The sequence below is a fragment of the Caretta caretta genome, chromosome 3 (assembly GCF_965140235.1).
Source record: "Caretta caretta isolate rCarCar2 chromosome 3, rCarCar1.hap1, whole genome shotgun sequence".
Taxonomy (NCBI): domain Eukaryota; kingdom Metazoa; phylum Chordata; order Testudines; family Cheloniidae; genus Caretta; species Caretta caretta.
The window spans coordinates 116,418,324-116,439,949 of NC_134208.1; the positions used below are offsets into that span (position 1 = coordinate 116,418,324).

The 21,626-nt window shown below is 41.3% G+C and overlaps 1 protein-coding gene across 13 annotated transcripts in view; it reads right to left on the reverse strand.

The window, feature by feature from the left end:
* Positions 1 to 21,626, reverse strand: part of SYNE1 (spectrin repeat containing nuclear envelope protein 1) — a 499,708-nt gene that overhangs the window by 188,893 nt on the left and 289,189 nt on the right. For all 13 annotated transcript variants that reach the window (XM_075126812.1, XM_075126813.1, XM_075126818.1 and 10 more), the window contains 8 exons: positions 19,504 to 19,650; positions 17,055 to 17,180; positions 15,395 to 15,571; positions 11,489 to 11,754; positions 6,735 to 8,895; positions 5,146 to 5,483; positions 4,169 to 4,313; positions 1,431 to 1,649 (listed from right to left, as the gene is read on the reverse strand). In XM_075126812.1, coding sequence (XP_074982913.1) covers positions 1,431 to 1,649; positions 4,169 to 4,313; positions 5,146 to 5,483; positions 6,735 to 8,895; positions 11,489 to 11,754; positions 15,395 to 15,571; positions 17,055 to 17,180; positions 19,504 to 19,650 — 3,579 coding nt within the window. The remainder of the gene's footprint in view (positions 1 to 1,430; positions 1,650 to 4,168; positions 4,314 to 5,145; positions 5,484 to 6,734; positions 8,896 to 11,488; positions 11,755 to 15,394; positions 15,572 to 17,054; positions 17,181 to 19,503; positions 19,651 to 21,626) is intronic.

Below are 21,626 nucleotides of genomic sequence, written 5' to 3' on the forward strand. Positions count from 1 at the left end.
CGTCACTGCAAGTTTTAAAGAATAAGTCAGACAAACACCTGCCAGGGATGGTTTAGATAATATCTAGTCCTGTCTCAGTACAGGGGATTGGACTAAATGACCTACTGAGATCCCTTCCAATCCTAGATTTCTAGGATTCTAGAATACTGGGCTGACCCAGTAGTCATTGCAGGAGATATGGGTTCTGAGAGTGTACTTTCACTCTGGCAGTTGGTAGCGATGGGAAGGATGGTAAGGGAATGCCTTGCATTGCCATTGAGTGTTGAGTGACATCTTCTTGTTGATTCAGACATTATACCCTGAATTCTCTTTATACAGAAGGAGGAGTCGGCTTAGAGTTGGCCCTTTGGGAAGGCAAAGGAAAGAATGAGGGATCAGAGAGAACTACCAAAAGTATCAAAAACAAAATCAGGACTGAATTTACTGTACATAATATTATTTCCATTCCATTTTAGGTGTGCAATATGGTCTGGAGGAATAGGCATAGGTGTCAGGAGTTCTGAACCTGCCATTGTTAATCACTTGCTGTTTGGCTTTGGACAAGTAGCTGGGCTTCTTAGTCTTAGTTTCCCCATATCTAAAATGGGGGTGACAACATTAATGGACCTATCTAACTAATTCAGCCTTCAGCCCTGTGAGGTAATGTCCGTACAATGCTCTGAATCTGTAACACATTATATATTACAAGTAACTAAAACATACAAACAATGAAGTACAAAGGAGTTATCCAGACTGTAGCGGGGTGGACACCCGCTTGGGCCCAGAGGGTTTTAAGATAGCCCTGGGAGAGGGCTGGGGCAGGGGAAGAGCTGGGCTGATTGGCAGAGCAGCTGCTGCTGGGGGCCATGCCCAAAACAGACCCCGTGGCCCTTATAAAAGCCAGGGAAGCCAGGAGCAGAAGAGATACTCTCTCTAGCTTCTGAGGGGGAGGGACCTGGCTGCAGGGACCTAAGCAGCGTACCTAGATTGGAGCAGGGCTGGGGAAGGACCTGAGGAGCTCCAGCCAGGAAAGCCCCAGGCTGCGGCTTAGCATTAGGCCCAACAAGTACTGGGGTTGCAGGGGACAGCTCAAGGTTAGACAGAGGTAGCAGGTCCAAATCCAACCTTGCCTGTGATGAGTGGCTCATACTGCAGTCTGCCCCAGGGTGTGGGGGCTAGCTGGTGACTGGCAGGAGCCTACGACTGAGGCAAGATAGGGATAGTGGGTGGGGGGTTCCCCTGGGACGGGGAGACCCAGAACTGTGGGGTACCGCCAGGGGGCAGCACCCAGCGAAACGGGCACTGGGGTCCTGGGATGGACAAGGGAGCCAGCAGCAAGGCGAGACACCGGCCTGAAGAAGGTGCTCCGGAGGCTGGAACGCTCATTCCCTGAGACGACCAGCAGGAGGCGCTGCCGGTGAGTCTGCGCCCCGTGACACAGACCCTTATACCTTATCATTAAAGCCTTTCCACTTCTGCACTGCATCTTCCAATATCTTCTCCTGCTCTTGGGCCACACTCCGGAGCCGTGCCCAGCGCTGCCAGACAGTTGTCATTGACCTGCTTATTGTTGCCTTACTGGCATCATTTCCGATTTTTTCCAGCTGAGAGGCCTTTTCCTCCAGAACTGTGATCTTCTCATGGAAGGCGTTTACCATAGACACCAGGGACTGAAAAGCAAAACAAATGGCAGGATTTTCCTTTTTATAGCAATGCCTGAATTGCCACTCTTCTACCAGAGTAGAAGCTACTTCAACATTTCCCTTGTGAAGTTTATAACACAGCTATGGGCTGAAATGAGGCTTTAGCCTAAGAACAATTTTTTTCAAATAGTTTTTTGCCATTATAATGTTTTACATACATAACAATTTTAAAGTGTATCCATTATCCATGAGTAGAATGTGAAAAGTTTTGCATACCAGCAGTAGCTTGAGTGGAAGCTATGTGTGCCCACTAGTGAGTTTAAACTCTAAGGCCCTGAATCCCCATTCAGTATGAACTTGGACATAATGGACACTAGTAGCCAAAAGGAGCCACTTTCAGCTCCTCAATTCAGGGCCACCTGATCCCAGCGGAAGTCAGAGCAGCAGCAGGTAAACTCTAACTTCTGTCCCAATCCCCAATCTACCAGGACGGTGAATTCACTTGGCAAAAGGAGGCAGATAAATCACCGGTACCAGCTCTATGTCAGTGGCAATTCTCTGCTGGGAATCTCCAGGTGGTCTCCAATGCTAGCTTTAATCTGGAGAATCTGGCCCTAGGTGTAGTTCTCTACAGTGAGTAAACATTTGAAACTCCACATGCACCTGCTTTCTTAAGCTACGTATGCACTACAAGCCAGGGATGTAATTTCTTTGCTCGTGTATGTGTATTCACATTATGCTCGTATTAGTTTAATGAGAGGTAAATAGCAGTGTACCTGCAGTAGCACTGGTAGCTACCGCGGAGGCCTCGTTAAGTCAGGCCAAGCACAAACCCACCTGAAACCAGTGGATAAGTACTTGGCACAGCTCAGCCACGCCTCCTCTGCCACTATCCATGCTATCACAGCTACATTGCTATTTATACTCGCGCTGGCTTGAAGAAAGCTACCCTGAGTAGGTGTACGTGAGCAGGGAAATCATGCCTCTAGCTCTGTGTGGACATAACCTCACTCTCAAGAACACAAGGTTTTAAAAAAGGGGGTGTGTGGGACTGAATGCACCCCTGTATTTACACCTACAAACCACTGAAATAATCCTGGAACAAAATATGCCTTGTGAGGTATGATTTGATAACTAATAACTTGCTGGTCAAGAATATCATGGTGAAATGTGTGAGGCAATATTATATGTAAACTTATGAACATAGATGAAATTATGACAGAAATGTGTTTACCAGACAAAACTGGGGCAGGGGTAAACCTGTTACTCAAAGACAAAGTACAAACTAATGCCTCTAACCAAATGTCATCAAAGTTACAGGGCGATTGCCTGTCAAGTGGCCATTCTTTGGCAACGAAGAGGGGCAGGAACAGATGGGTCTGCATTTTAGTAGATAACCACATGGGACCTCTTTCACCACAAGACTCCATGTTTCCATCCCCACAGCGGGAAGGAAAATGCATTTCAAAGGGTGACTAGACTATAAAAGTGAGGGGCAAAAACAACCCATGTTATCTCTCCCTCTCTCTTACTTTCATTCAAGACGACAAAGGAACCAGCCTTTGGACTTTGGGAGGGGTTCTGACCAAAGAATTTGGTCAGTCCTGTTGCTGGGAATATACGGTAAGAATTTTACCTTGAACCAAGTATTGTTTAAGTTTTAATTACTAGAAAGCATTTTATCTTTATTTCTCTTGTAACCATTTCTGACTTTAATGCCTTATATTTTTACTCACTTAAAAGCTCTCTCTTTGTAGTTTATTTAACTTGATTTCTTGCTTTTAATCAAAACTATTCCAGTGCTGTGTTTAAACTGAACTCTTTGGGTAATTCCAGTTAAAATAGCAAACTGTTTGCTTACTGACTCCTTATAGGGGCAACAAACTTCTAATATCTGAACTGCCCAGGAGTGTGCAGAACTCACGTGTTTGAGAAAATTCAGGACTGGGAATGTGTTGGGGTCACCCTGCAAGTGGTAACCAAAGCTGATAGAAGATGGAGTGTGACTGGAGTGTTCCTGACTGGCTGAAGCTACAGACAGACATTTAGGGTGTGACTTGCATGCTGTCTGTAAGGGGGGCCCAGGCTGGGAGCTACAACTGTAAAGCACTGTGAGGGAACCCAAGGTTGCAGGGCAGGTGGTGACACAACCCCTCACCCGTCTGGACTGCATCCCAGAATGTGACAGTAGAATGCGAGTGTTCAAGATATCCCTGAAATACCATGGACTCAACTCAGAATTTTTAAGTTTTGTTTGTTTAAAATAGATCCATAAGAATATTTCAGTGCAGTTACTTTATATTTAAACAAACCTTTTCGGAGTCTACCATTGAAAACACTATATATAGGAAGGAGAAGTCATTCTTATAAGTTAACTGTTATTTCATTTAGGCTGTAAATAAAAGTCTACATTATAAACCTGACACTTCATCACCTCACATATCTATCTAGTGGAAAACAAATAATGATGCAAGTCACTGATTGTCCTTGATATCTTGCATATGGCACAAGATTTAATTGATTCATATTGTTTTCAGTAACCTTACCTTATGTGCTAACAATTTCTCTTCTGCTTCATGACCAGAAGGAGCCTTGGCTACAGAGAATTCAGATAATTTCTTCTCAGCCTCGTTCATCAATTCAATAACCTGCTGCCTTGCTGTCTGGTACTCCTGCCACTGAGACGTATGCCTTGCAAAATGAAACACCAGCAAGAAAGATTTAATATAACACAAAATCATTTAGAATCAAACATTGTAACACCAGGGTCTAAACGTCACATATTTTGCTATTAGCAAATCTCTCCCATGGCTGGAGACGGGACACTAGATGGGGAGGGCTCTGAGTTACTACCGAGAATTCTTTCCTGGATATCTGGCTGGTGGGTCTTGCCCACACACTCAGGGTCTAACTGATCACCATATCTGGGGTCAGGAAGGAATTTCCTCCCAGATCAGATTGACAGAGACCCTGGGTTTTTGTTGGGTTTTTTTGCCTTCCTCTGCAGCATGGGACACAGGTCACTTGCAGGTTTAAACTAGTGTAAATGGTGAATTCTGTGTAACTTGAAGCCTTTAAACCACGATTTGAGGACTTCAGTAACTCAGCCAGAAGTTATGAGTCTTTTCAAGAGTGGGTGGATGACATTCACCTGCAATGTGCAGGAGGTCAGACTGGATGATCATGATGGATCTTTCTCTCCTTAAAGTCTATGAGTCTAATACCTTTCATGAGAGAAACTCAACGTTTCTTACAATCATGAATCTCACAAAATCATGAAGCCCTGTAAATAACATTTTGGATACCACGATACTCATTTAAAAATAAGTAAATTGAAACGTAGAGAACTTCCTAATGGTAAGTCAGCAGCACAGGAGGAAACAGAATCCAGGAGTTCTGAATCATAAGCTACTGCTCTATTCCATAGAATATACTCTTACACAAACTTCAGTGAAGTTTCTGAAGTGTCTCCCTTTCTCTCATCAACAAAATGCGTTAAATTTAAAAGTGAATAAAAAAGTACTTCTGCAGTTGATCCTGCTGGGTTTCAGATTCTTGCTTGGTTCCTTTGCCCTTTTCTTCTAGAACAGCCACATTCTGTAACAGCTCTTCTCTTGCTGTGGCTTGGATAAACGGTTCCATCTCAGACACCAGGGCTTGTAGCTCCTCCAGATGACGAAGGAATTGATTTTCTGTGCTGAAAAATTCAGTGTGATTCCTCAGGTTCTCCTCAGAGCTCTCCACATCCAGACCATTCCTTGCCAAATGTAGCAATTGGTGGGCATCCTCAAGCCAGTCACCAGCTGTTTGTATCACTTGGTAGTACCTCTGGCATAGGCTATAGAGTTTTGTCAAAACAGCCTGAAACAACAGTGAAAATACTGCACACAGTTACAGAGCCAACTATCTATAACAGCAACAAAAAATCCCCAAAAGGTGTGACAGCTTCACCCACTCCCCACCCCTTTCAATCTTCTTCTTCATTAGGGGGAACAGCAGCTGTGGACAGCTGTCATAAATATAAAGGGGAGGGTAAACACTTTTAAATCCCTCCTGACCACAGGAAAAACCCTTTCACCTGTAAAGGGTTAAGAAGCTAAGACAACCTCGCTGGCACCTGACCAAAAGGACGAATGAAGAGACAAGATACTTTCAAAGCTGGAGGAGGGGGGAAACAAAGGGTTCTCTCTGTCTGTGTGTTGTTTTTGCCGGGACCAGAGCAGGAATGCAGCTTAGAACTCCTGTAAAGGGCTAATAAGCAATCTAGTTAGAGATGCGTTAGATTCTGTTTTGTTTAAATGGCTGATAAAATAAGTTGTGCTGAATGGAATGTATATTCCTGTTTTTGTGTCTTTTTGTATCTTGAGGTTTTGCCTAGAGGGATTCTCTATGTTTTGAATCTGATTATCCTGTAAGGTATTTACCATCCTGATTTTACAGAGGTGATTCTTTTACTTTTTCTTCAATTAGAATTCTTCTTTTAAGAACCTAATTGTTTTTTCATTGTTCTTAAGATCCAAGGGTTTGGGTCTGTGTTCACCTACACAAATTGGTGAGGATTTTTATCAAGCCTTCCCCAGGAAAGGGGGTGTACGGTTTGGAAGGATTCTGGGGGGAAAGACGTTTCCAAGAGGGCTCTTTCCCTGTTATATATTTGTTCGACGCTTGGTGGTGGCAGCAATAAAGTCCAAGGGCAAAAGGTAAAATAGTTTGTACCTTGGGGAAGTTTTAACCTAAGCTGGTAAAAATAAGCTTAGGGGGTTTTTCATGCAGGTCCCCACATCTGTACCCTAGAGTTCAGAGTAGGGAAGGAACCTTGACAACAGCATTTTTTCTTTGCCCACTACCGAGACTCAAGCTCTGGGGAGAACACAAGGAGTATGTGTGTGTGTGTGCTGAGGTGGGTCTTACTCCTTTTCTGTCCCTATACTGCGTCATAGGGTTGGGTTATGAACTGTGCCTAAAATCTCAGAAAAGACCATATGATTAGCAAAGCTAATCTGTTCATCATGATCAGAGACAATAAGCCAAGGCAACCTTATAATGATGTTTGTTTTCAGCAAGAAGCAAATAAAATAAATAAAAAAAATACAGATTAAACGATACACTAACCTGCCTCATATGAATGGCTTCTTGAACTTCACCATCTAGTTCTGATAGCTCAGCAAGGCTCTTTTCCAAGTCAGTAGGTATCAGTTCTTTAGCCTTCATGTACTTCTCCTTTTCTTTACGGTTCAGCGCATTCATTATTCTCAGGCTTGACTGCACTTCTTCCTGATGAATCTGAACCTTTCGGATCTCTTCCTGAATGTTTTGCAGTTTTGGGTCCAAGCTTAACGTTCCATTAAGTTCTGCTTTCACCCATCTCAGCCAGTCAAGTGAACGGCAGATCTCAGTCTGGAAGTCTATGCTTTGCACCAGCCTGTTTTCACACTCCATCACTGTGTCACCAATGGCAGCATGCAACAACTTCATTTTCTCTTGCCAAGACTGTACCTGATGATTTGCCATCTCATAGATGGATGGGTCAAGCTGAGGACAAAGTGTTTCCACATGTTCAGTAACTCGCTTCAAAAGAATCCCGGTCTCTTGCAGGCTGCCAGCCAGAGAATGGTAGCTTTTCAGTTTCTCCTCTACTGGGAGTGTTTCTTCATTCACTTTCATCTGCTCTTTCTTCACTGCCTCTAATTGAGTCTCAAGCTGCATGCACATTTCCTCGTGTTCCTTGTAGGCCTCTATAGTGTCTTCCAAAAGATTAATTCTCTGTTCTATTTGCCTTTTCAGCTTGTGATACAGGGTGGTGAGTTTTAACATCTCTTCAGGTTTCCATGGTTGGCCAGTGCTTCGAAAAGCCTCTTTCTTCTGGTTCAATTCATCCATTGCTGCACCAAGGTTCACCACTTCACCTAAGAGAGCTTTGTAGTCCTGCTGGAGTGATACACCCTCTTTGGATAAAAGAGCCGCAGGAGTTTTGTTCATACTTAAAAACTGATCTTCCAGTTCAGTTAGAGCCTTAGTTGTCAACTCAATCAATGAAGCGTATTCTTTGCGAGCATGAATTGCTTCCTGAACCTTATAGAACTTATCTTTGGCTAAGGCAATGACAATATTAAATTGCTGTGGCAGGGCATTCAGTTTTTCATCCAGGTAAGAATGATCCACTTCATTAAGCGATGGCAAGATCTCCTGACCATCTCTTTCCAGTGTAAGTAAAAGATTTTCATATTCAGGAGACTGCTCAAGAATCTGCTGATACTTTGCCAGCTGTGAGTATAATTCAGAGTTACTATTCATTAAATTGATTTCAGGAAATGTGACAATATCAGCTTGTTTTATCCAATGAGAAGCTTTATCCAAATCTTCCTTGAAATATTTCCTGGAAACCATATTTTTCTCCAGTTCTACCAGTCGCTGGCTACACTTTTGTGAAACAGTGTCATACACATTCTGTAATTCCTGGAGTTTGTTTAACACCTCACTCTTTTCTTGTTCTGTTGTTTCTTTCATTAAATCCCTTCCCTGAGCCCACAGCCCAGTTATTTCACTCTGATAGGCCTTCATGCTAGCTTGGGCACTCTTACAAGTCCTGATCTGTTTGCTCACATCTTCTGGCAACAGACAGATATGTTCATGGAACGTTACCTTTTTCTCATGTTGCTGAATTTGGTTTGTAGCTTGAAAAGCTGCCATGAGGAACTGAGTCTTTTCAGATAATGCCTTATTCAGGTATTTTCTCCTCTGGCCAACCAGATCACTAAGACAATCCATGTGATTCTGTGCATCTGAAAGGGACTTCTGGAGGATCTGCCTTTCATTGAGGCCAAGGTTAGTCATCACCCTGTCAGCATCCTTTATGAGTGCTTTGAGAACAACCTGTTTGGCTTCCAGTTCACTGCAAACGGTGAGATGATCCATGAGAAGGCTCTGAGCCAGGTCTGGAGGAGGGCTCTGTTTAAGAGCCTCAGAGATGCTAGGCTGCTGCTCTTCTGCCCACTCCATCAGTTCTTGAAACTTAGAATGCACCAAACTCAGTTCCTCTAAGGTTGTGATAGAAACCTGGATTTTTCTCTTGACTAGGTCCTCCAGCTGAGACCAGCGTTGTTCAAAATGACCAGTCTGCTCTTTCACTAATACTTTGTCATCTAGATTCAGATGTTCCATCATTTTCTGTTTCTGGTTTTTCAGGTCTTCAAGGGCAAATCTCCTCTCCTGCAGAGCCAATGCTACGTTTTTCAGAGCCTCAAGGTGTACAGTCGTACTCTCAGCATCTGATCTGTTGACAAAATGCATGGTACAAAAATTAAATGCCAGCTGGTATCTGTAGTGGGGCGGTCACCCTGCTCTGGCTCAGAATGCATTAAAAGCCAGCCCCCTGAGAGCCAATAAGAAAAGGCTGGGAGGCAGCCAATCAGGGCCAGGCTGGGCCCTATAAAAGGGCTGTGAGCCAGGAGCTGAGTCAGTCTCTCTCTAGCTTTGGAGAAAGATGGACCTAGCTGCCTGAAGGAGCAAAGGATACTGTGGACAGAGCAGTGGGCGGGGGAAGGGGCAGGCTGAGCTGGGGAGCTCAGGCCTGGCGACCTCCCAGGCTGCGGCCTGATAGGAAGGCCTAGAGAGGTACTGAGCTGCAGCGAAAGGCAGCAGGTCCAAACCCCCCTTGCCAATGATGAGTGGCCATTACACTGTAGTCTGCCCCAGTGAAGAGGGGCTAGCTGATGACTGGCAGTAGCCACTGAGGCGAGGTGGGCTTAGAGGGTTGGGGGTTCCCTTGGGAGGAGAGACCCAGACAGCGGGGGTCCTGTTGGGGCAGAATCCCAGGGTAAGGGGCACCAGGGTCCGGGAGGCAAACGGGGGCCTGAGCAGGTGACCCACCGGCCAGCAGAGGGCACACTGAGCTGGAAGTGAGCTAATTCCCAGGGCAACCAGCAGGAGGCACCACATGGGTAAGTCTCGACTCGTTACATGATCTCAGGGTACGGTTTTCAAAGGAGCCAAAGACAGTTAGGTGCCCACATCATATTGAAGTTCATTGGGATCTGGGTGCCTAAATCCCTTAGCTCTTTTGAAGATAGCCAATTCAATCATTAACTACAAGTTTAATATTTCTACTATTCCTCCCCCTCCTCCACAAGGTGTCTGTCATTTGGTAAAACATTCAAATTAGCAATGTAAGTACTGGCAGTTCACACATGTAACATATTGTATATGTAAACAACAAATCAAATATTGCACTAGAGAAAATATTACAACAACAAAATATATCTTTGTTTAGGACCCAATCCATTAAACTCAAAGGGAGTTTTACCAAATGACCTCAATAGGAGCAGAATTGGACTGTTACTCCTTTAAAATATATAGTCTTAGGCAGTGCCTAAAATATTATCTCAATGATGAAGGAGAAATTAAGCTTTCAATAATTTAAAACTAACCATTATATAAAATACAATGGAATAGTTTAGACATGTGGTACTAATATCAAAACATGCCTTTTGGAAGTGCATTCCTGATTAATTCAGTCATGTATTCATTTACGATTACAGAATTATGCCTGCATGACATTTTGAATAGTTAAACTATAATCTTGCAAGATCTGACAACCCTGCAGTTCTCAATTATGCCATGAATATTAAAGGGCTTCTAAAGGGGAAAAGGTAGCACAGACATAGGTCCAAATCCTCAGCTGGAGTTAGTGCACACCCCTTGAAGACGAGCTGAGGACGTTGCCTATTTAAAAAATACAAGCATTGTGTACTTCGACCTCCTTCCACCTCAAAATAATGAATTTTGCTATTAGGAGTTTTTATTAAGTAAGGTATAGAAAAAGGATTTTACTGAACATAGCCTCTTAAGACACTGTAAGAAGTAGGGTTGCCAGTTCTCTGGTTTTCGACTGAAAAGTCCGTTTGAAAGGAGACCTGTACAGTGTCCGGTCACATGTACTGACCGGACACTAAAATTCCAGTTACCACGGGGTGGGGGGGACAAGAGATGAGGCGCTGGGTCATCCACTCATCAGAGGAGTGAAGTTTTGGAATAGCCTTCCGAGGGAAGTAGTGGGGGCAAAAGATCTATCTTGCTTTAAGATTAAACTCGATAAGTTTATGGAGGAGATGGTATGATGGGATAACATGGTTTTGGTAATTAAATATTCATGGTAAATAGGCCCAATGGCCTGTGATGGGTTTTTAGATGGGGTAAGATCCAAGTTACCCGGGAAAGAATTTTCTGTAGTATCTGGCTGATGAATCTTGCCCATATGCTCAGGGTTTAGCTGATCGCCATATTTGGGGTCGGGAAGGAATTTTCCTCCAGGGCAGATTGGAAGGCCCTGGAGGTTTTTCGCCTTCCTCTGTAGCATGGGGCACGGGTCACTTGCTGGAGGATTCTCTGCTCCTTGAGGTCTTCAAACTACAATTTGAGGACTTCAATAGCACAGATATAGGTGTGAGGTCTTTTTTAGGAGTGGTGGGTGAAATTCTGTGGCCTGCATTGTGCAGGAGGTCAGACTAGATGATCATAATGGTCCCTTCTGGCCTAAATATCTATGAATCTATGAATCTATGAATCAACACATGCCAGCCCCTGCTCAGCTGGGGCCATCTCCTACCTGCATCTCATGTCCTAGCCTCGGAGCAGAGGGAGCCCAGCTGGTGGGAGGGAAAGGAGGTGTACAGGATCGAGCGAGGAAAAATGGGGAGAGCAGTGAGTGATAGGGGCAGGGCCTCAGAGGAAGAGGTGGGGAGGGAAGAGGTTCTGGCTCTCCTGCTGTAGTGTCTGGTTTTCAGAAATCAGAAAGTTGGCAACCCTAGTAAGAAGGTTTCTTAACAAGTGTGGGATGTATCAGGTTTGTATGAGTCAGGCCTCTCTACCTGGCCAGGTTGTCCCATTCCTTTGTAAACTTTTGCAAGAAGATTTCTACTACATTTATGCGATCATGGTAATCCCTTGTCCTCTGAAGATCCTCCTCTCGCTGTATGAGCAAATTGTTTGCCTGAAGGCAGAGGTCCAGCCACTGGTTGCTGAAGTGACCTATTTCCTTATGCTCAGGAGACTCCTGTCCTTGTGTTAGTTTATTCACCTTTTCAGTCACAGCGGTAAGAGCTGCCTCTTTAGAATGCAGCTTCTGACTGAATTCCTGTTAGAGACACAAAACAAAAATGAAATTGAGATGTTCCATTTCAAATATAATCTGAGATTTGAATGAAAACTCTGAAAACATCCTGCTTAGAGCTAGACTGTGGTGCAGCTTTATGCAGCTGTGGAGGTATACAAGGGGAATAAGATCCTTTCCCGACCCTGGCTTGCAGCTCCAAGTATAGGGTTGTGGAGGGGTATAAGAACAATCTCTGCAAAGCTGCAATTGGGAAGAGGCTAGTAGCAAATTACGTTCTTCATCGGAGCAAGGGTGGACGAGGGGAGGAATTGTGACTGGAGTTATAGTCCCTTCCACGGACTTCTCCTGGGGACACAGCTAACCCCACCTCTCCCACAGGACAGAACAGTCTAGCTTTTATTAGAGTCAATTCTGCCAGTACTATATCTAGCTATATCGATCAATCTATATCTATCTCACACTTTTTTAGGGCTGTCAATAAATCACAGTTAACTCACATGATTAACTAAAAAAATAATCATCATGATTAAAAAATTAATTGCTATTAATTGCACAGTTAAACAATAGAATACCAATTTAAGTTTATTAAATTTGTTCTGGATGTTTTTCTACATTTTCAAATATATTGATTTCAATTACAACAGAATACAAAGTGTACAGTGCTCACTTTATATTTTTTATTACAAATATTTGCACTGTAAAAATGATAAAGAAATCTTATTTTCAATTCACCTCACAGAAGTACTGTAGTGCAATCTCTTTATCATGAAAGTGCAACTTAAAAATGTAGAATTTTTTTGTTACATAACTGCACTCAAAAACAAAACAGTGTAAAACTTTAACACCTACAAGTCCACGCAGACCTACTTCTTGTTCAGCCAATCACTAAGACAAACAAGTTTGTTTATATTTACGGGAGAGAATGCTGCCTGCTTCTTCTTTACAATGTCACCTAAAAGTGAGAACAGGTGTTTGAATGGCACTTTTGTAGCCAGCATTGGAAGGTATTTACATGCCAGATATGCTGAACATTTGAATGCCCTTCATGCTTCGGCCACCATTCCAGAGGACATGCTTCCATGCTAATAATGCTTATTAAAAAATAATGCATTAATTACAATTGTGACTGAACTCCTTGGGGGAGAACTGTATGTCTCCTGCTCTGTTTTACCCGCATTCTGCCATACATTTCATGTTATAACAGTCTTGGATGATGACCCAGCACATGTTCATTTTAACACTCTTTCACTGCAAATTTGACAAAATGCAAAGAAGATACCAATGTGAGGTACTTCTATAGATAGATACAGCACTTGACCCAAGATTTAAGAATCTGAAGTGCCTTCCAAAATCTGAGAGGGATGAGGTATGGAGAATGCTTTCAGAAGTCTTAAAAGAGCAACACTCCAATGAGGAAACTATAGAACCAGAACCACCAAAAAAGAAAATCAACCTTCTGCTGGTGGCATCTAACTCAGATGATGAAAATGAACATGTGTTGGTCCACACTGCTTTGGATTGTTATCGAGCAGAACCATGTTATCAGCATGGACGCATGTCTCCTGGAATGGTGGTTGAAGCAATAAGGGATATATGAATCTTTAGCACATTTGCCATGTAAATATCTTACGACGCTGGCTACAACAGTGCCATGCAAACGCCTGTTCTCACTTTCAGGTAACATTGTAAACAAGAAGCAGGCAGCATTATCTCTTATAAATGTAAACAAACTTGCCTGTCTGAGCAATTGGCTGAACAAGAAGACAGACTGATTGGACTTGTAGGCTATAAAATACGGTTTATTTTTGAATGCAGATTTGGTGTTTTTTACATAATTCTACATTTGTAAGTTCAACTATCAGGATAAAGAGACTGCACTACAGTACTTGTATTAGGTGAATTAGAAATACTATTTCTTTTGTTTTTTCAGTGCAAATATTTGTAATAAAAATAAATATAAAGTGAGACTTGTATACTTTGTATTGTGTTGTAATTGAAATCAATATATTCGAAAATGTAGAAAACATCCAAAAATATTTAAATAAATGGTATTATTGTGTACAATGACACCTGACAGTGAGAACAGGCATTTGCATGGCATTGTTGTAGCCAGCGTTGCAAGATATTTATGTGCAGGATGTGGTAAAGATTCGGTAAAGATTCATATGTCCCTTCATGCTTCATCCCACCATTCCAGAATACATACTTAGATGCTGATGACAGGCTCTGATCAATAACAATCCAAAGCAGTGTGGACTGATGCATGTTCATTTTCATCATCTAAGTCAGATGCCACCAGCAGAAGGTTGATTTTCTTTTTTGATGGTTCCGGTTCTGTAGTTTCCGCATTGGAGTCTTTTCTCTTAAGACTTCTGAAAACATGTTCCACACCTCGTCCCTCTCAGATTTTGGAAGGCACTTCAGATTCTTAAATCATGGGTCAAGTGCTTTAGCTATCTTTAGAAATCTCACATTGGTATCCTCTTTGCGTTTTGTCATATCTACAGTGAAAGTGTTCTTAAATCGAGCAACATGTGCTGGGTCATCATCTGAGACTGCTATAACACAAAATATATGGCAGAATGCAGATAAAAGAGAGCAGGAGACATTCAATTTTTTCCCAAGGAGTTCAGTCACAAATGTAATTAATGCATTATTTTTTTAATGAGGGTCATTGGCATGGAAGCATGTCATCTAGAATGATGGCCAAAGAATAAAGGCACAAAGGAATGTTTAGCGCATCTGGCATGTAAATACCTTGTAATGCCGGCTACAACAGTGCCATGCAAACACCTGTTCTCACTTTCTGGCAACATTGTAAAGAAGAAGCAGGCAGTATTATCTCCCGTAAATGTAAACAAACTTGTTTGTCTTAGTGATTGGCTGAACAAGAAGTAGGACTGAATGGACTTGTAGGCTCTAAAGTTTTACATTAATTTTTGTTACGAAACTGCACTCAAAAAAAAATCTGCATTTGTATGTTGCACTTCCACAATAGAGACTGCACTACAGTATTTGTATGATGTGAACTGAAAACTAGTATTATTTTATATTTTTACAGTGCAAATATTTGTAATAAAAATAAAGTGAACACTGTACACTTTGTATTCCATGTTGTGAATTGAAAAAATATTTGAAAATGTAAAGAAAATCCAAAATTTAATAAATTAATTGTTATTAATCACAGTTTTAATTGCTGTTAAACAATAGAATACCAATTGAAATTTATCGCAATTAATTTGAGTTAATCTCGTGAGTTAACTGCAATTAATCAACAGCCCTAGTCAAATTTTATCTGATAATAGTTTCGACTGCTTTAGAAATAGTTACGTTATTTAGTTAGTTTTTCATAATATGTTACAGATTTTAACTTCAGACTAAATGCAATAGGCAATTAGTTTCCTGAAAACAAAGGGAACCTAGCACAGTAAAGATTTGACTGTCTACTCTAAAACTGTAGGGGAAGTATTAAAATATTTCCCTTTTTGCTTTAGCTCTCTGTAGCACCAACGTAAGCAAAAACAGTCCCCTCTCATCCTTCCTTGCATGGCTGTTACAGAATCAATGCACCCACGCAGGGGATCTAGCAAGTTCTATAATAAAATGAACAGTTGGATACATTTCCTCCTTTCTTCGCTTTCAGAACACAATGACTCCTTACCTTAACCTGCAAAACCATGTTCTGGGCAATGTTTAGTTCCAGTTCTGCCCACCTCCTCTTCATATTCTGTAGTTGGTGGTCTGCATCCTGGAAATATATCCAAAGCTCAGCCTTCATATGTTTTATCTCTTCCCAACCCTGAGCCAGGTACTGTGAGTGCATTATCTGCTGCTCGATCTAAAAAGAAAAGAATAGCAATGGGAATGTTTTAATGTAAGTATTCATGCGCTGCGCGAAATGTACAGTAGAACTGCGCAAAGGACAGATTTGAGGAGTAGATTCTGGAGGGGACTAAGTGGAGCTTGCAGAAGGCATTACTGTCCAAAAAAAGCCTTAACCTTGGAAAGTCATAAAACAAGACTGTGTCAGAGGAAAGCCACAAGAAATTATTAGGAAAGCTAATTCACAATTGACTCATAATAAATTTCATTGTAAGAGACTTAAAAAAGAATCTAACAATTCTTTAGAGATAATTCAGGGTTCAACGATTTCTTTAAAAGCTCAGATCAACTATACAATTCAAGTCTCTTTACTCTCTTGCTTGCACTTTATGAATCATGCCAGATGGTGACATATATACATAAACATATACCCTCTCACCATGAAAACTTAATTCAATTTGTGTGTTTCATTCCAATTTGCCTAACACAGTTATTTTCCTTATGTGTCATTTAGGAGAATTCCCAGAATTCAGCAAGGAGAATGCTTACCAAATCTGAGTCCATCAGTCACATTAAACCCATATTAACAGAGTGTCACTTGCTTCAAATGCAACAGCAAGATGCCTTTAAGACTTAGGTTCTCAAAAGGCTTAAAATGTCTCGGTGCTATCCTACTTATGTTTTTTTCTCCTGCTGGTTATTTAACAAGCCATTCCTATTGCTAAAACTGGAAGCACCTTTTATCTGTTCTGTATATATCTGCAGACTGTAGTTTATGGGTTGCTTGGATTTGGATTTTAACTTGCTTCTTTAATATGGAGTTTGATTCCTGTATGCATTAGACTGTTACACTCAATGGAGTGAATTTTAAATGTTATCAGAATGTGGTTTTTCCTGATAAAGCGTATACTGCAGTGAGATGTTTTCATGGAAGAATGTAAATGTTTGTTCATGGATAACTTAGGTGAATATATTTTAAGTTTAAAACTCTGATATAATATCTTTCTACACATGCACATGTAAAAGCACATTTTATTTAAAAATTAAAAGTACCATTGTAGAAAATTTTATGGTATACCAATTTTAGTGATAAACAAGAAAATCAGCCTTGTGTTTCATAAATTTACGTTTTCTTAAACACTAAGCACTAGAAAATAGCTAAAGTCATGTTTGTGCAACTGAAAACAGTAATACATTGGCCCAGGTTCTGCTTTTTCACACAGCCATAATATACACTATATACTGCTGCCTTGAAGCACTGTTCCTGAAAATCCCCACTCCAGCAACCTCACTCTAAGATGCTTGTTGCATAGCAGGATGACAACATGAAAGTATAATTTAAAAAAAAGTAAAATTTCCTCAGTGAGAAAGTTAAGATGTAAGTACAGAAGATGTTTCTTTAAACCATTACCTAATATGAACCTTGTGTAAGAGGATAGATCAAGACAATTAAAACTCTAAGGAGGATTAGAGGTTGGCTGCTGTGGTTTCTCTCGTACCGTTTGCTTTGTTTGTTGAATGTCTGTTGCTGTATTCTTCACTCTGGTATCTGACAAATCGCACATAGAGCACAACAGATCCAAGTATGTGCTTGCCTGTTCCTGCAGAGCTCGGAAATGTTTAACCTGAAGGAAGACAATCCTCATATATATTCTGGAACTCATCACATTTCATTAAAACTTTCATTTGTCATAATTTTCAGATGGATGGAAAATGTAAGAGACCAGCTTCAGAGAAGGCTATTTTGTCTTAACCACAATTATCTGGACTATTTACCAATCAGCTTATGGGAAATACATTGCTCACAATGCTAAAGAATGACAACTATATCTTGTTTATTTTTTAGATCAAAGCTCTGAGGGACATGTTGTCCCCTATATAGATTATTCCCTTACAAAGAACTGTTTAAACATGCAGAGTTTCATCTAGATCATTTCCTCAGTGGAAAAGGAAACAGGATTTACATCACTGTTGAGCTGAGAGGGGTGGCTGTCTAGACCTATGAATTCTCCAAAATCTGAATAGATTCTGGGGGGATTCAAGGTGATCTATGCAGAGGGCTGGTTTCTCCATATACGCTTCAGAGCCCTCCCAATCCTGCTTTGCCTCCATGGTAGCACAACTCTGACAGGTTAGGGACTCTCCCTCCAGCTACTGTCCATGGGATGCTCCTTGAAGGAGGCTCCCCATCGCATAGGAAAGGGTTACATTAATGTTGACAAGCACAGCACTAACTTACCTACTCAAATAATGAGTGGCTGGTAAGGAAACTGTATCCTATAGAAAAAAAACCAGTCTCCCATAACTGGCCCCACCATGGAGTGAAAACCAGTCCCTGAAGAACTCTTTCAAAGAGGCTCAAGGGAAGGGAAAAACAATGCTACAGGGGTGGTACTTTCTCCTTCCCTATCCTGCCCAGCCATAATCTGTGGCATGAGTCCCCTCCACTACTATATGTAGGTGATATGACCCTAAATTTCTGAATGTGCAGCTTCAAATCAGTTCAGTTTTAATCCAGGGCTCAAAATTTATGCAAAATAGTTAAGTATTAAAAAATAATCAAGTAAAAATGAAACAACAACAATTACAAATTACTTTCTAAGGTATCAGAGTCTTATGACAACACCTTAACTTCATGCTTCCTTTCTGTATGGGGAAAAAAACCCAGAAGAGGTCAAAATCCACAAAAAGGGACACAGGACATGGAAAATTCCTTAAGGTAATTTTTGTATGACAGAGTGATTCTGCATCCGTGCATCCGAAATCAGATCTCAGATAAGGACATTGTCAGATGGATTGGGACCTATGGGATATACAAGCTGTACAAGACCAGAGATACTTCATTTCAAGTTGACAGAGCACAGCACTGAAACTTACCTACTAAAGTCATGTCTGGCTGGTAAGGAAACTGTATCCTACAGAAAAGCCATCTCCCATAACTGGACCCACCATAGAGAATGGTTGGATGACTATGGAGGCCACCCCGCCACAACACCAGTGTGATGGCTGCAAAACATGTAGCTGTCTGGAGATGCAGCTACCTGTCTTGTCATTTATATCATCATCATCACCACTGCTACCAAGGTCTCCTAGTCCTGATGGTTGAGACAGTCAGTATTCCTATCCAAAAGCCAACATTATTTTCAGTGGTTCTAGGATCTGAGAGAACTCCCCTGTTCAGCTGTGGATAGAGGAATTGATCAGCTTTGAACTTTAGCCTTCTGCGCTTCAAAATAAAATAAAAAAATTCTGGAAGCATCTGGGGACAGATCTTCTGTACCAACTTCCAAGTGCTGATATGCCCTGAAAAGGAGTGTCTGCCACCCGTCACTGTTTGGTTTCCATTGGAGTGTGTGGAAGGGATGCATTTTTTCAAGTCCCATACTTTAGTGTGAGGTTCTGGGGAGCCTACATATCTCCTTGCTTCCTTTCCCTGGCAGAACTCCACAAGAAAGCAGTCAGCCAGGGATAACCCAAAAACCTCAGGCTGAAACCTTTTAAAAATTTTCCCATGACACCACTATGCGCCAATGATACCACTGTAATGGGGCTGGTACAAGAACATATATAGACAGATGGGTGGCTAGGCAGACAGGGAAACTCAGTGTTAAGCTCTACAATGAAATCTCTGAGCATGTTTATTGAGTTGCTCAACTTTATGTTCAAATATCTTATTTTCACTTATGATGCTGGGCTAGCAAGAGTCACACAGTCCTAGGATGGAGTAGGTGCATGGTACCTAAAACTGCATTATGCTGCCCCTAGTGCATGAACATTTAACCCTTGGAACTGGGAGTAGTCAGTGAGGCTCTGAAGTTTCCATGAGTGAAGAACCACAGAGGCAGTTTTCTGCTAATATTAAGCACTTACTTGGATTCACACCAAAAAGGATAATTGAGTGTATAAACCCAGTTTGCTCAAAATGTTGCTCATGTGCACAACTTTTACCTGCTTAACTGCATCCGCCAGGCTGAAAGGTGGCCACATGCTTGGTTTTAACTCTGGCTGAACTGTAGAGAGCCAAGCCTGACACTGTTGTAGAGTATCCTGATGGTTAACATGTTTCTGGAGTTCATGTTCCAAACTCTGGCACACCTAGAATAAAAAGAACAGTAAGGTCATTGACACTTCTGACACTGATATAAAGAAAAGGAAGAGAATATAAAATGCAGGTCTCTGAAACTCCAACCAAGCTGTATTTTTCAGATATTAGGTAAAATTTTCAAGAGAGACTAAGGGCTTGTCTACATGGTGCCTGCACCATGGTGCGCTAACTGGCCCATGGTGGAACTTGCTGGCAAGCACTAGAAGTTTCCCTAGTGCACATTAAATTCTCTAATCTTATTTAAACTTCAGATGCTTTAAAAAACACGAAATCCGTCTAGTATAACATCCAGAATATCCTGTTTTTGTACTTCAGCTACATCACATTCTAGAAATATAATGTAATATACCTTAATTGAATAGGATGAGGCAATTTCACACACTTTTCAGGGAGTTTAGATTAATAACTCTGAATGGCGATGACTGTTGCTTATTTGGCATGTTCATATTTATTTTTCTTAATGGGAAAGCATATGCTACTGTCAATTTCTTTAATGATGCTTAATTAGGTGTTGAAAATTTAAGCTCTGGACTTTTAATAGAGAAATTTTCAAATAAAGGCTTGGTTATGCCTTGTAGATACAAGTCCATCTATGTGGGGAGGGGGCAGTGCAGAGGTTTGGGGGGCATTATGCTTTCTGGAGCAACCCACCATGCCATAGTTAGTTAAATCTACGTAGGGAGTGCATTGCACACTCCCTTTTATGATTGGTCAGATCTGCTGGCACGTACAGAGGCAGAACCCTGGTTCTACTGCCAGTGGGGACTAGCAGCCCTAACACTGTGGAGTCTTGTGAGAGCAAACCCTGCAGTGGTGTCTCGCCCCGTGAAGTCAGGGGTGCAAGAGGGAGGAAAGCATCTGATGCTCTCACTGTGTCTTGGATACTTGAGGAGGAAACAGACACTGTGTAGCCCAGAGATTTTAGGAGGGAAAAAAAACAGAGATGGAATGAAGTGATTATTAGGTTGTTTTTGTATCTTTATTCATTACTTTTCATTTTATGTCTTTTCTGCGCGCGCGCAGACAGCACACACACACACACACCCCTACCTACCTACCTTTTTAAAGAAAATGGCCCTTTCTGCTAACTGGATCAACAGGATGGCCGAGCTAAGACTCTTCTATTGTGCCAGGGAAGATAGAATTTCCTAGCACATCATCAGTTGCTAGTGACAGATGTTCCTAAACTGCTGGCACTAAGTATGAAGTTCACCCCAATGAAGAGGACTCCACACAAGGTTGTCTTAATAGGGGTGAATTTCACTCTAAAAAGAATTGAAACAGACTTCACTACTGCCCCAATCCTGTGAAGAATTACCAACATATTTCACTTTACCCACTGTGAACAATTCCATTGAGTTCACTGGGACAACTCATACTGCGTAAAGTGAAACGAGTGGGCAAGTGTTTGCAGAATCTGGGTCTATATGACTCAATCTAAACCTAAGCTTGCTTAAAACAAATAAACTTCAATAGAACTTCGACCTCAGCTGATTTTTAACACCTTTTATTATATACTGCATGGAGCTATACACGTGGATTTTATTTATTTAGCCAAACTTAACCTTTATGCTTTAATAATAAAATATAGTCAAACTCTTTTTCTAAAATTTGATGAAAAAACTTAGTCCCTTCCTGGATGGAGACCATGTTTCTCTGATTTTATATTAATAATACATTTGCATACCCCTGTAAATAGGGATTTTAAATCAATCTGGGCTTATGTGGAGAACAAATTATGACAAAAAATGGCCACTTTAATCAATTTATCTGTAGCATAAGGAATGGTGGCACAGTTACATTAGTAACATGTAGAGTCAGTTTTTAAACAATTTAATGAAACATCAAATTATTTCAGAAATTCTAATACATTATTCCCATCCTGCACAGAATTATTACAATACTGTACATAACCAGCATGTTGCTTATAGTTATATCTGATATACATTGTTGAAAAAAAAAAGAC